At 46.0% G+C, this 13995-nt stretch overlaps 1 protein-coding gene across 1 annotated transcript in view; it reads right to left on the bottom strand.

Moving 5' to 3' along the window:
* Positions 1–13995, bottom strand: part of ATP1A1 (ATPase Na+/K+ transporting subunit alpha 1) — a 40840-nt gene that overhangs the window by 9898 nt on the left and 16947 nt on the right. The window contains exons 2-12 of the mRNA XM_053292275.1: positions 11900–12016; positions 7319–7378; positions 6287–6490; positions 5647–5760; positions 5388–5522; positions 5158–5275; positions 3527–3795; positions 3167–3365; positions 2326–2435; positions 1259–1393; positions 589–781 (exon numbers count right to left, since the gene is read on the bottom strand). Coding sequence (XP_053148250.1) covers positions 589–781; positions 1259–1393; positions 2326–2435; positions 3167–3365; positions 3527–3795; positions 5158–5275; positions 5388–5522; positions 5647–5760; positions 6287–6490; positions 7319–7378; positions 11900–12016 — 1654 coding nt within the window. The remainder of the gene's footprint in view (positions 1–588; positions 782–1258; positions 1394–2325; positions 2436–3166; positions 3366–3526; positions 3796–5157; positions 5276–5387; positions 5523–5646; positions 5761–6286; positions 6491–7318; positions 7379–11899; positions 12017–13995) is intronic.

Genomic DNA, 13995 nt, shown 5'->3' with positions numbered 1-13995 from the left:
CCCGGAAACATATCGGCAGCCATTGTAACTCCTTCAATACGGGAGTAATATGGTCTCTCCTAGATGACCCAGAGGCCAGCCTGGCTGCCGCATTCTGGACCAACTGTATTTTCCAGACTTCGTACAAGGGCAGCCCCACATAGAGTGCATTGCAGTAATCCAGTCCATTAGTCCCTCTAGCTCAGAATTGTCCACACAGGCTGGCAGTGGTTGCAGGGAGGAATCTCTCTCAGCCCTGTCTTCAAGATGCCAGGGAGGGAACTTGGGACCCATGCAAGTGCTCTTCCCAGAGCAGCTCCATCCCCTAAGGGGAATATCTTACAGTGCTCACAGATGCAGTCTCCTATTCATATGCAACCAGGGCAGACCCTGCTTAGCAAAGGGGACAACACATTCTTGCTAGGGATCCTGGCATGCATTGCTCCACTTAATCCATACAGTTGGCAAGCACTTGGCTGTAGCAAGGGAAGCGAGAATGTACTAAATAAATAAATAAATAAATGTATATCCCACTCTTCCTCCGAGGAGCTCAGAGTCACTATGGCAAGACCAGTCTACATCTAGCACAAGTCCACCAGAAGCTCTTACCCAGAACTCTCTCCCCCAGGCCTCCTAATTCAAGGTAGGCATTCTGGAACGCATCTTTGGCCTCCTCATCTAGGGGCTGCTCTTTCCCGTGGATCAGGATGGTGCTGCAACGGTCAAGAATTCTCTCTGGAGCTCCTTTCATCACAAGCAGGTACCGGGATTCAGATGCGTTTGCATTCTTGTGGATGGACAGCTGCGTTGGAAGGTGAATTTGAACACTGTTAGATACAAGTTTTTTGGACTGTGCTTCATCTGTTTGGGGTGCAGTCTACAGTTTTTATGTTCACACACCCCGCCCCCCGAAGCTCCAATGGGCAGTGACGTAGTTGCAAATTGAGAAGCGCAGGTGCTCTCCATGGCAGCCCCCACACCCACCCCAACAGCCAGAGAAGCTGAGAAGTCCCGGCACTCTGTCCCTGTGCATCGCCGCTTCTCGACACCCCTGCCAGTGGGCAAAACTGCAATTGATCTGCATGCAAGCCAAGTCTACTGGGTTTGTTTATTTGTTATTTCTCTATGTAAACCACTTTGGAAATGTGTTGTTAAAAGAGAACCAGCCTAGCCCCGAATGAAGGATGCTGAATTTGTGACAGCCATCACAAATCAGTATGCTATTTAAGTTTTGTTTACGTGAAACATGGCAGGGATTCCTTGCAAAGCTTGTTCTTACTTGGTATTTGTTGGTCGAGTTGAATGGGATCTCCACCACCTTGGAATTCTTCTCCCTCAGTTCCCTGACAGACCCGCAGCAGAGCTCAATGCATTTTAGGAGTGCCGATTCAGAAGCGTCACCTGCCACCGCCCTCTAGCAAACACAGCAGTTCACAATAAGTACGTGAAGCTTCATTTATGTATGATCTATTTTTCAAGGCAAACCACTTTGTGAACTTTGGTGGAAGAGCGGGATATAAATATTCTTTTGAGTAGTACCGGTAGCAGCAGCAGCAGATTCTCTCCCCTTTCCAGAAAAATATTACTCCTTGACAGACAACACATAGTTCCCCTTTCTCTGCAGTGACCCAGTGGCTGCCCCCAGGCTCCTCTTTTTTAACAAACATCATTGGAAAACGCCAGCAGTAAGCCAAAACCTCTTAAAGGCACAGGAGTATTAGTGCATTTTCACTGGAATGAAGTGATCACCACATTTTGGAAGCTGCTGACCTGCATCAGGGCAACCAAGTTAAACCTCCCGAGCAAAGCACTTGCTAACAGCTCAGAAGTCATGAGCTCTTATGCCATAAGCGACTTCCGGGCAGTTCGTTTTTGGATTGTGGCTCAGGAGCTAGTCACGGTGCACATTCCTTTCATTCCCCTGACGAAGGGCAGTTACACTCAGAAGTAGGCCTCTGCCGTTTCAGTCTCCTCAGCTTAAACACTGCTCGCCAGGAGCTTAGATAAACATCTTGTTTTTGCTGCTTGCCTAAGGACTGCAAAAGATAGCAGGCAGGGGTTGTCTAGTATTACGCAGGCCACAGTACATGGCTGGTGGGCCAGGTTTAGCTGGATGGGTCACAAGACCTGCAGGCCTACCCAACACACATTAGGATACTTCAACGGCCTGTTGTTGGAACAAGCACTTTTGCACCTCTGGGTGAGTTTTCATTAAGTTTTCCTCGGCTCACATGATGCAGCCCTACTTAGTTCTCTCTTTACGGTGTTCCCCCAGGGCCTATAAGGTCGAGTCATAGGAGCTGAATTAGCAATTGGGGCAACTAAGCAAACAAGTGGGCAACTCACCTTCAGAATTGGAACGTTGTCTTGGCTCGCCTGAAACACAGCACGGTTGCAGAGTCCTGCAACTCTAGCTAAAGCAGTCCAAGTAGCAGATGTCTTGTCAAAGGAAGCGCCTGAGGAAGGGTGAGGGGTGGACAGCAACAGAGGGGTTCTGCTTAGTTTGGTTCTCAGACCCGAGCCAGACTGGCTTGTTTTGTTCCATTTTCTCCTTGTTTGATGCTAGCAGAAATTCATGCCACCCACGAGTATACAAAAATCCCTCTACATTTCTGGCTGAGTTAATGATCATGGGCTGTCCACACTGTCACAAAATAAGTGCCGTTAAGCTTAAATGTGCTCTGGGCACATGCCAGGAAGTGAGGGAGCCATTCACAACTTCTGGGTATATATTACAGAGAGAATTCTAAGTACCTGCTGGCTTTTAGGATTTTTACAGGAAGTGTGGCTATTGCTTCTTTTTCTCCTAGTATCCTTCAGGGCAATGCAGGATCTTTTGCAATGGATACATCTCATTGCAGCAAGCTCTCTCAATCATGATCTTCAGACCATCACGCATTGGAGGAAGTGCCTCCACTAAGCCTTCTAACAGCCCACCACTGGCTTTTCTTCCCCACTTACCCTCCTGCTTTTCTTTTGTCCAACACGCAGCCTGAGGAAGCATTTGAGACTTGGGAACTAGCTCCCCAACTTTGATTTTCAGTTGACCCTCATAAAAAGGTATTCTAGCTACTGCTATTATATGCCAAGATAAGGGATGAGCTCCATAGTGGCTTACTTCAGACTAAGTATAGAATCAGTGTAAAACCAGGAGGCCCCCCAAGAAGATGCAGAGCAGCCATCTTACCACTCTGGTTTTCTGTAGTGTCAGCCTCGTGGATCTGGTTATCAAACCACATGTGGGCAACTGTCATGCGGTTCTGAGTTAGGGTGCCTGTTTTATCGGAGCAGATGGTAGAGGTGGAGCCAAGAGTTTCCACAGCTTCCAAATTCTTCACGAGACAATTCTTACGAGCCATGCGCTTGGCCGTTAGGGTCAAACATACCTAGAGGAGGAGGAGGAGAAGAAGGAGGAGGAGGATGCTTCCATACACTACAGCCCTATCACCTCCCAACATTGTGGGAAGGAGCAGGAAGTGCTTGCTTCGAGAAGCAAGTCTTCACACTGAAGTTCCTTTCCCACCACACAGTGTTTGTATCTACTTACTGTCACTGTAGCAAGCAGGCCTTCAGGGACGTTGGCAACAATGATGCCAATAAGAAAGATAACCGCCTCCAGCCAGGTGTACTCCAGGATCAGTGAGAGGACGAAGAAGGACACTCCAAGGAACACAGCCACGCCAGTGATTATGTGGATAAAGTGCTCAATCTCCACCGAGATGGGTGTCTGCCCCCCTTCCAATCCAGAGGCCAAGGTGGCAATCCGGCCCATGACAGTACGATCACCAGTGTTAATGACGACACCACGGGCAGTGCCTGGAAGACAGTAACAGTTTCAGCAAAGAAGGCCCATATACTTCAGCCAGTTTGACAACGGGCAGCTCCTGACACCAGGGGTTCCCAACCAGGGTTCCTCCAGATGTTGCTGAACGACAACTCCCATCATTCCCAGCTACAGTTTACTGTGGCTGGGGGTGATGGAAATTGTAGTTCAGCAATATCTGGAGGAACCTGGGTTGGGAACCATTGGCTTACACAGTGTGCAAATACGTTAGGTCTGTCATTTAAAAGGTAACACGGAACCTTCAGCACTAGTAACAGGTCCTTTGCAGTACTTCCTGGTCCTTCTGCTTAAAGATCCGGCAACTCTCACCAAGTGGTGATGCACAGATTTCTAGATAATACCCAGCCTTGGTGCAAATGTTTTCTGACCCTCTACAGCAGGTATTCTTAATGTTGGGTCTCCAGATGTTATTGGACTTCAACTCCCATAATCCCCAACCAAAGACCGCGGGGGCTGGGGATTATGGGAGTTGAAGTCCAATACCATCTGGGGACCCAACGTTGAGAATCCCTGCTCTGCAGTACCTGTGCTCTTTGTGGCAGTTTGCACAAGGGGCCCTACTGCCTGCTGCTTTAGAAGACAGTGGGGCAGGTATCCATGCCTGCTTATTCTACCCACCCCCAGCAGATGCTGCCTTCTGGTCTAAGACTAAATGATCCACAGCACAGCTGCGTGGCGTGATTCTGTACACCCATGATCTGCATACATGGCCAGAGCGAGGTGCAGCAGAAGTGGTAGGGGCTGCTGGAGCTCCACTGCTGCGTGGCAGGAATCCAGCCCCTGAAGGCAACAAGCATCTCTTTTTGAATGCTGCCCATTGCTCAGAGAGAGCAATGCAAACACAAACAGTGTGCTGTTTTTGCTACATGATCGATCACCTGCCAACTGCACTACGCAGACAGAGAAGTCACTTTTGCCCACTTCCCCTTGTTCTGAGGTATTCATCACTTCTAGGCCTCAGCACATCCGTGATCCAACTGGCTCATTCTAGCAAACATTAGGAACATGGGAAGCTGCCATATACAGAATCAGACCATTGGTCAGTATCAGTATCATCTACACAGACTGGCAGCAGCTTCTCCAAGGCTGCAGGCAGGAATCTCTCTCAGCCCTCTCTTGGAGATGCCAGGCAAGGAACTTGGAACCTAGATGCTCTTCCCAGAGTGGCTCCATCTCCTGAGGGAAATATCTTACAGGGCTAACACATGTAGTCTCCCATTCATATGCAACCAGGGCAGACCCTGCTTAGCTAAGGGGACAAATCATGCTTGCTACCACAAAACCAGCTCTCTTCTCTACATTATAACACTATAAGTGGTTGGGTTTTTTTTAACCTTCAACACAGTTGGTAGAGAAGAAAGCAATATTCCTCGTCTCCAGTGGGTTTTCATTTGTGAAGTCCGGAGACCTGGTCTGAGGCTCCGATTCACCAGTGAGGGAAGAGTTGTCCACCTGCATGGGGAAAAACACGTTAAAAAGGAAAAAAAGCATGCAAGGAAGCGGCCATGACACCCCCAATTACTCTGCAGGTGCTTTTCTGGATTAACTTCTGGCACACACATACCTTACAGCCATGGGCTGAAATGATCCTCAGATCAGCAGGGATTCGGTCTCCTCCCTTCACCTCCACCAGGTCTCCAACTACAACTCCTTCAGCATTGATGCTCATCTTTTCCCCGTTTCGGATGACCAGAGCTTGCTGCAAGAGGAAGGAGCTGCTTTCAAGAGGACACATGGTAAAACCTAAAACAGCTCTTTTGCCCCCTTGTAGCCAGAGACAGAGGCAAGTCACAGAAAAAGCTGGACCAGACACACTTACACACCTGAGGCACCATGTTTTTGAAGGACTCCATGATCTTCGAACTCTTTGCTTCTTGGTAGTAAGAGAAGCATCCAGTGATGATGACGACAGCAGCCAGCACAACACCCAGATACAACTGCAAGTAGACGGCATACCTTTTTAATCAGTTCAAGTTCAATGTCTGAGTGGCAAAGGGCACCAATTCCCAAACAGTAGTTGGTGTGGGGACAGTCTGCCAGCCACCTTGGGGAAATATGGTAGAAGTTGTACGGAGGAAGGGTTGAAAGAAGAAGTACTTTCTAGGCCAGAGGAGGAAGGGCTGAGCCCATGGATGGATCCCCTTAGTAAAGGGTTTTGAAACAACTTCTTCTAGCTGAGGGAAGACTATTCCAAGATGTTTGAGTATACACAACTCTTGCACATGGCAAATCTCATCTGTAGCAGCTTAAGTGCATCAGAAGTTTGCCAACAGTGAAACCAAGGCAGACCCTTGCCACTTTGCTTTGCATCCAAATAGTATGTGAGGTACAAGTCGATGCCACCATCCAGCAACACACAACCATGCCTCCCCATTTCTTCCCATCACCCCCATATCTGATTTACAGACAACTTTGTGTTTTGCTGGTCGAATGACAGTAACAATAAAGATTTGATTTACGCACATTGTCATTATTTGGCTCCTCCCCGGTTGCAGCTTGAATTCCAAATGCTAAAAAGCAAAGAAGAGCTCCAATCCACAACAAGAGGGAGAAACCCCCAAATAGCTGCCGGCAGAATTTAACCCATTCTGGGGTTGTGGGAGGCGGAGTCAGAGCATTGGGGCCATCGCGAGCCAAGATCTCTGCAGCCCGTGTAGGTGCCAGACCCTAAAAGAAGAGATGGGGAAAGAGGAAAATGCAGTTCCTTACAGCATCATACTTAAGAGGTGTCCTGGCTGTGCAGCGTGCCCCACTCAAAACAGGCTGTTCTCAAACTATGCAGCGTTGGGCTTGTTTTTGCAAGGAACCTAAGAACCCCACATTTCAAGTTTTTCCCCTTCCCCTTAATGATAGTTCCTAAAAGGGCATTTCATGTGTGTGAGATTGCTCACCTGGCAGTGGGGAATTTGATCCACTTCACTTTAGTCAAATGAGATTAAAACTCTCTTTGCCTAAGTTTGCAAAAACACAATGATTTGTAAAAGAGGCATAATTCCATATTTTGGACTGCGTCTGCTATCTGTTTTGTAAATACTCATATTTTTAATTGTTTTTAAAACATGCTAACTTGGGGATTAATCAGGGGCACATTTTTAAATTGCTCAAATTAAAAGAGGAATAGCCCTACTTGCAAGCTTATATTATGTTCTCCAATCCAAATACAAACATCACTGCTCCCATATGGTCTTCCAACATCATCCAAAATGGCCCTTGGCCACCATGCTATGCTATAGCACAGTGGCAAACCATCCCCTCACAACAGGGCACACACTATTGCCAAGACTTTGGAATCAATCAGAGAAGGGAAGAACAGCTCGTGAATGGGATAGTATAGTGGAAGAGAAGCTAGTTTTAGCCCTGTAAAAATTAAGCATACAGGCAGTTCTACCAATTGTGGGTAAAATATTAAGCATAAAGGTTCTTCTATATGGGAACCTTTTACCAGGCTCTTGCATGCTAGAATAGAAGAAACCACCAAAAACATAGCCATCTTACCCGACTGAGGTCTGTTCCATATTTCCGATGAAGTTCGTCGAGAGTGAGTTTGTGGTCATCCTGCAAAGTCAAGAAGATGAGTGAGACAAGCATCAGATAATGCTGCCAGTATGGCAATATGCGTGTGAACAGCAGTTGTTGCTGAACGGGATAATGTATTACCAGAACTTCAGAGTAATTTGCTAACTACCTAGGTTATGCTTCTAGACTCCCACCAAATAGGGGCTATGTTGGTGGCACCCTTACTGAGCATGTAAGCCTTGTACACGGCTCCGCTGGAACTCATACAAATCATAACCTTTGGGAGCTGGAAGGGACCTTGATGACCTTCAAATGCAATCCAGTGCTCAGCACCAAGAACACACACCTTTCTCAGATTTCCTGCTGAGAGCCAGGGCTGTTAGTGGGCCATATTGGACTTGGCTCTGACTTTAAAGCCTTGTTCTGCAGTTAATCCACTGGGTGGTCTTGGGACAATAAACTATTTCAGCCTCAGTCTGCATGAACACATCCTCCCTTAATGCCTCATAAAACAACTGGCAAAATTTCACAGGGCTATTTTGCCAGAATAAAGATTATTGAAAGGACTCCATACAAGTCTGCCTGGCTACTGAGATAATTGAGAGAGGCCATGCTCCAGGTTCAACCTGCATCCAAGGCACAGTTGTTGTGTACTCTTGGCAGGGCCTTCTTTGTGGTGGTGCCCAGGTTATGGAATGCCTTCTCCTGTGAGGCAGGGCTGGTCCTGTCCATCTCCACCTTCAGGAAGATCATGAAGGACCATCCTTTTTCAGTAGGCCTGCCTGAAGCTCTCATTCAGCTTAGGAGAGTGAAGTCACATCATTAGCTCTATGCGTTGAGTAGCTGAATCGTGTGTGTATGTGGTTTATATTTTAATCTACTCTAAACAGATTAGGTGCCTTTTAGACACAAATTTCTAAAATAAAAAGGAAGCACTTAGGGCTGGTTCAAACAGGTCCTGGATGGAAGAGCAAGAGCCAGGCTCAGATCCTCCCCCCCACCCCCGCACATACAAAATGCACTGTATGGTCCAATATCTATGCACACCCAGGACCTGGCTGCAGGGGCTCTGGGCAAAGAATCATTGGGTGGGCATCTTCTTACGTTAGCCCCCACCCCGCCCCCGTGAGTGGATCTTGGTACTTAGCAGCAGCGCCACCCCCACTCCTCTCAGGGCCTGTGGTTCTGGTGGGCCTATGGGACAGCCGTGGCAACACCACCAAAACCACAATGTTAATTCCCTCCACAGTTTTAATTTTGCCCCCACCACTGACTCCCCATTCCTTCTCCCGACACTGTGTCAAAACACGATATGCTTATACAATCCTTTCAAAAACCACCAATATTTGGTATTCTGTTAAGCTGTATGTGTTAATATTATTTCTCTAAAACTGAAAGACAAACAAGTCACTGTGTGGGATTCTCTTGCAACTCCTCCTGCCATTCCTCTTGCTATCAAAGCCTCTTCATGTAAATATCAAATAAAGAGTTAAAAGAAAAATGTTCACACATAGTATGACAAACTATATTCAGGTTATGTTAAAAGTTCTCTCTTTTTTCTACTTTTCTTGGCAGCAAGTTCAGATGAGATCAAAAAGTAATTTATCTCAGAACATCCCATTTTACAGCAAGAACAGATAATGACAGTCCTGAGTGCAGCACTGTTGACAATAATTTATTTTTTCATGAAGGATAATTTGGAGAATGCTATGTCTCCTTCACAGTTTGAAATGGACAGACAAAGGTGGAGAGCTCTGGTAATGTTTGGGAAAGATTCAGTCAGTTCTTGGTTGTAAATTATCTTCAAGATACCCTAGGCAGTAGTCATGGACCCTTCTGTAGTATCTATACAGCAAACTAACATCACTTCTTAGTACAGAGATGTTTGAAGATTGCTTACGTAAACTTCACTAAAGCTTCTGCATTCCTTTCCAGTGGACCATTAGTTTGGAAAGAATGGTCCAGTTTTGCCAAGAAACCAAACAAATTCACAGCTTCTGCATAAGAACATAAGCACTTCTCCCATTTCCTCTGAAGTTCTAGATGCTGTAGTGCATTTCCACAGCTTAGTCATTTTTTCCATTTGGGAAAAAATGTGTCTCTGGGCTGGTCTTTCATCTGAACATGTGGTTTCCACTTGATGATTCATTTTCTTTGCATCTTCTTCAGAGCTGTTTTGTATGTCATGGACAAAAAGGTGAGCAGGAAAGAAAGCAACTTTTTCCCTTGACAACATCAAGGCCTGGTTTTTATAGGATTTGTTGATGCAGCAGTAATTGCTATAAAAGAGTTCAGTTTTTTAATGAAAGTTGGCTTTCAATTTAAGCACCTCTTTATTTTGGAAGCCTTACTAAAGATTAAGGAAGTTCCCATAGTGATAAATGGGGTAGGTCAAGTGTCCTACTCAGATTCAGGAACTGTGCGATCTCCTGGTTTTTGGTCACCTGTTGGCAAAAACCTAAGCAGGAAGGGAGGAGGAGGTGGCTCCATTCACTGTTCTACCTAGCACTCTTACCCAGCATATCATCAAGAGTGGAGGAAATGCTGGCAGAGCTTGCACTCACTTCCCCACCATCACCACCTAGGTTTTAGCTGACAGACGGCCAAAAATTGGCTGTGCGCACAGCTCCCAAGGCTGGGTGGGATGTGGGAAAACTACCCAGTTTCCCATTTGAGAACTAGCCTTTCATCTAGAATTCCAGAGAGACAGCTACAACAGAGAGCTTGTGTGGCATCTTTTTAGTAGAACCATCTTGCTTCTTACTGTTTTTTTCAGGAACAGTGATCAATATTGTCACGAAGTGCATTCAGACTGTGGGTAGATTCTGAATCTGATGCACTTTTATACAGGTTCGTCCACCCAAGTTCAGAGAATGTCCTGCGCAAGGCAATCTTGAGTCCCTTATACTGACTAGTCATATTCCTTGCATTGCTGTATTTCTGTCTTCTGCTATTCCTGCTGTCAGTGTCATTATACTTCTGTAGATTGCCAATGGCCATCTCATACAGATTTTTTCCAGACCCAAAGCACAAAAATCACTTCTTCATTTCTCCACTCAGCTAGTATCAAAGAACAATGCATAGCTGATCTGTAGGAGAAACGCCTAGCATAGAATCAACAATAAGATAAAAGTACTTTCTTCTTTAATTTCAGGACTAATGTTCACATGAACTTCATGTCCCATTTGCTCAATTGGTCATATCTGAGGAAATGAATTAGACATGACCTTCCATGATTTCTCAAGTGCAACTCAAGAAAAGGATTGAATTGGGCCATAGGTTCCCATGATCCAAGGCAAGTTTATCATTGGGTGATCTCAAAATCCAGTTATGCCACCACAGAATGCAAGTTGTCTTTTGGCAAATAACTTAATAGCAGCAGCAACATGCATCCATGTTCATTTCAGTATTTGATTTCATTGCACATCTGGATGGACAAGTAGTCATTTCATCTGTTTTGGTGTTCTGTAAAATCCAGACTGTAATGCAGTTTTGTTTCTGAACAGATATGTTCACCCAGCAGTGGTCCAGTACTCCGCAATGCTCGCCGATCCATCCACAAAGAAGGCGGCTCTTTGAGGGAAGATTTGTTCGGATGTGACCTAGTATGTGCCTTCCACTCATGCACACAGCTACCAGATTAGTTGGGAGTTGTGCTTTGGGTGGCCAGCCCAAGCCACACTCGTGAAGTGGAGAGTTCAATGTTGAGGCAGCCCTTGTTGAAGTGCAAGGCTCCAGGCCATTGCCTCCATGCACGCACAAACACACACAGACCTACAAAAGGGCCTAGCTAGCCACCAAGGCCAGCTATAGTTTGAGGTTCACTGAGGATAACTCTACTTATGGCTACTAGCCATGATCACCGGACTCCCCATCCTGCCCTGCTTGTGGGCTTCCAGAGGTATCTGCTGGCTGCTGCTGCCATGAACAAAAGACTGGACTAGATGGACTTTGCTCTGATGCAGCAGAGTGGTCTGCACAGTTCTCTGTCCTCCAATTTAAAGGCAGGAAGTAGAAGAGGCTGGGGTCAAACTGAATGCGTGACATGGCCCTATGACAGCTTCCAAGGGGGAGTGGGGCAGTGCTGGATTTAGGCACAAGCTAAGTAGGCTGCAGCTTAGGGCCTCACATGAGGGTCCTCTGAATAAAGAAAAGAAAGTTTCTAGTTTTACGTAACTGGTTGAAAAATAAAGGGGACTATCAAGCAGACACCATCATTCTGAGAAGACAGAAATATATATACTTATATGGCTACACAATTATTTATCATATTGAGCTTATAAATCTGTGCAGAAATGGCTGTAATTTTATCAAAATTCCATTACATCAGGGCCTGGATATTTGAAAGTCTGATCCGGGATCAGAAATCTGACCCAGAATCAGTTTTGATTCTGTGATCCAGTGAGGGGTCAACTGGCGGAGAACAGCAAGTGGCTGAAATTTATGCAAGAATCTTTGGGAAATCTAGCAGGAAACCTTTTTGGCAACTCTATACACCAAATATTTTTTACGAGTTGAATTTTTTAAAAGAAAAAATTAAAATCAAGATGTTGATCTTACCAGTGAAACTTCCTTCTTCAGTTCATCCATATCCCTCTCTTTCTTCCCCTTCCCCTTCCCCTTCTTCTTGGCTCCATGCTCAGATGTTGCTGCAGGTTCATATTTGTCCCGTCCCGTCTACAAGAAATCAGAGGTAGGGGGATAAGGCACTGTTGTACACAGAGTCAAGACATTGGACCACCTGCCCCAGTACTGTAAAATTCTGAATGGTGGGAACTCATCATGGCCGCTGCAGAAAGGGCCCTTTCCAACCTTGCTTATAAGATACCCTTTCACTGGAGAGGATGGTGCCTCAATATGGAACCTTGCAGTTGCACAGCATGCCTGCCATCTCTGAACTATGGTTCCCTTCCTCTGGGGAAGACTTCTCTGGTAGCATTCAGAGTCACACAAGCTCCAAGTCTCAAAAGGCAACAGAATCACAAGACTAAGACTGGCTGGTGAAACTCATCTTTGTATTCCCAACAGTGTAGTATCCACAGCAAGGCAATGAGTGGTTTACAATAAAATGCCATATACCAACACACACACACACAAATATAGACTGAAGTCAAGTCTAATAATTAGAAGAAAAAAACAGCTACCTGTTCTTATAGAAAAATCCATGGTCTATCAATGGCTACTAGTCATTTGGCTATGGGCCACCTCCAGCCTGAGGCATGATGCCTCACAATACCAGTTGCAGGGGAGCAACAGCAAGAGAGAGCATGCCCTCACCTCTTGCCTATGGGCTTCCCAGAGGCATCTAAAGGGCCAATGTGTGAAACAGGATGCTAGACAGGCCTTGGGCCTGATCCAGCAGTGCTGTTCTTATGTACCAGGGACAGACTTAACACACAATGGCTCAATTCTGATCAACACAGGAGGTGGCCATTGCTCCATCTCCGATGCACCACGGAGGCAGAAATGAATTTGTGAAGCTGAGAGGATGGGAAGTGAGGGTAGAGAAGCAGCTTTAAGACATCGGTTGCCCAGTTTTACATCTGGAGTTTCAGTTCTACACTATGGTTAGTACAAACCATAGTTTGAGGCAATGCCTGGACTGAGCCACTATGAGCACAGTTCTTCCACTTAGATTGATTTTTTTGTATGAGGGGAATCCTCCCTGCAAATGTATTCACATGTTCCATCAATCACTCTGGCTTCAACCCAAACTATTTGGATGTATCCAAAAGAACTGTGTGCACATAAGACAGCCCTGATAAGGAAACAGTCCTCATTTTGGTACAAATGTGGCAGTTTCTGAACACATTCCATACAAGTCTTATCAAAGAATTTTTTAAAAGCCCATCTGTGTCATAACGTCATGGAACAGTCATAACTTTCACAATGTTTCTTATTTCATAAAATGGACTAAAGGGGAAGAAAGAATAATCTTAGAAATTCCCCCTACAAACTATCTGAACTCTGCCAATCCCTTTCCAACTTATTCTACTTCAAAGTTCTCTTCTCCTTCACCGCCCGCCCCTGCCCACACAGAGGATGTGTGGATTTCCCAGCTGCCCTCAGGCAATGCCCGCACACACATGGTCTCCACGTATGCATGGTGGCCATTTGTGTGGTCAGCAACCACGCTGACCATGCATGCACCGAGACCATTTGCATGCCAGGATCACGTGAGGGCAGCTGGGAAACACCCCACCGGCACATGATCTTAGTTGGGGTGAGCGCCACCCAACTTCCTGTCGCGGCAAGCAGGAGGAGGAGCAGGTATGGACTTGCTCTCCTCCCTGTAAGAGGTGTGGAGGATGTGCTGCAATTCCCTACTCGAATTGTATTTCATGCACTTTACACACACACACACAAAGATTCTTTGTACAGCAGCAGGCATTCCACCATCATACATGGGAATCTAAATATTTTAGAAAGAGACCTAATCCCTGCCCCATACGTTGCCTGAAGGACAAAACATGGTAGCTACTTCTTCCAGCTGCTCTCCTGTCTCCCAGAAGCAACTAATAACTCCCCAGGGCTCCTGACCTATGGAGTGGGAACAGATGCTGTCGAAGGGAAAACCCCAAAGGAAGCACACCTTTTCATGGACTAATGCCTGCACTAATATAACTGAATCCTAAAGACTATGGCCAATCACAACA

This window comes from Hemicordylus capensis, chromosome 2 (genome assembly GCF_027244095.1).
Source record: "Hemicordylus capensis ecotype Gifberg chromosome 2, rHemCap1.1.pri, whole genome shotgun sequence".
Lineage (NCBI taxonomy): Eukaryota > Metazoa > Chordata > Lepidosauria > Squamata > Cordylidae > Hemicordylus > Hemicordylus capensis.
This window is presented reverse-complemented; position numbering and strand designations above follow the sequence as displayed.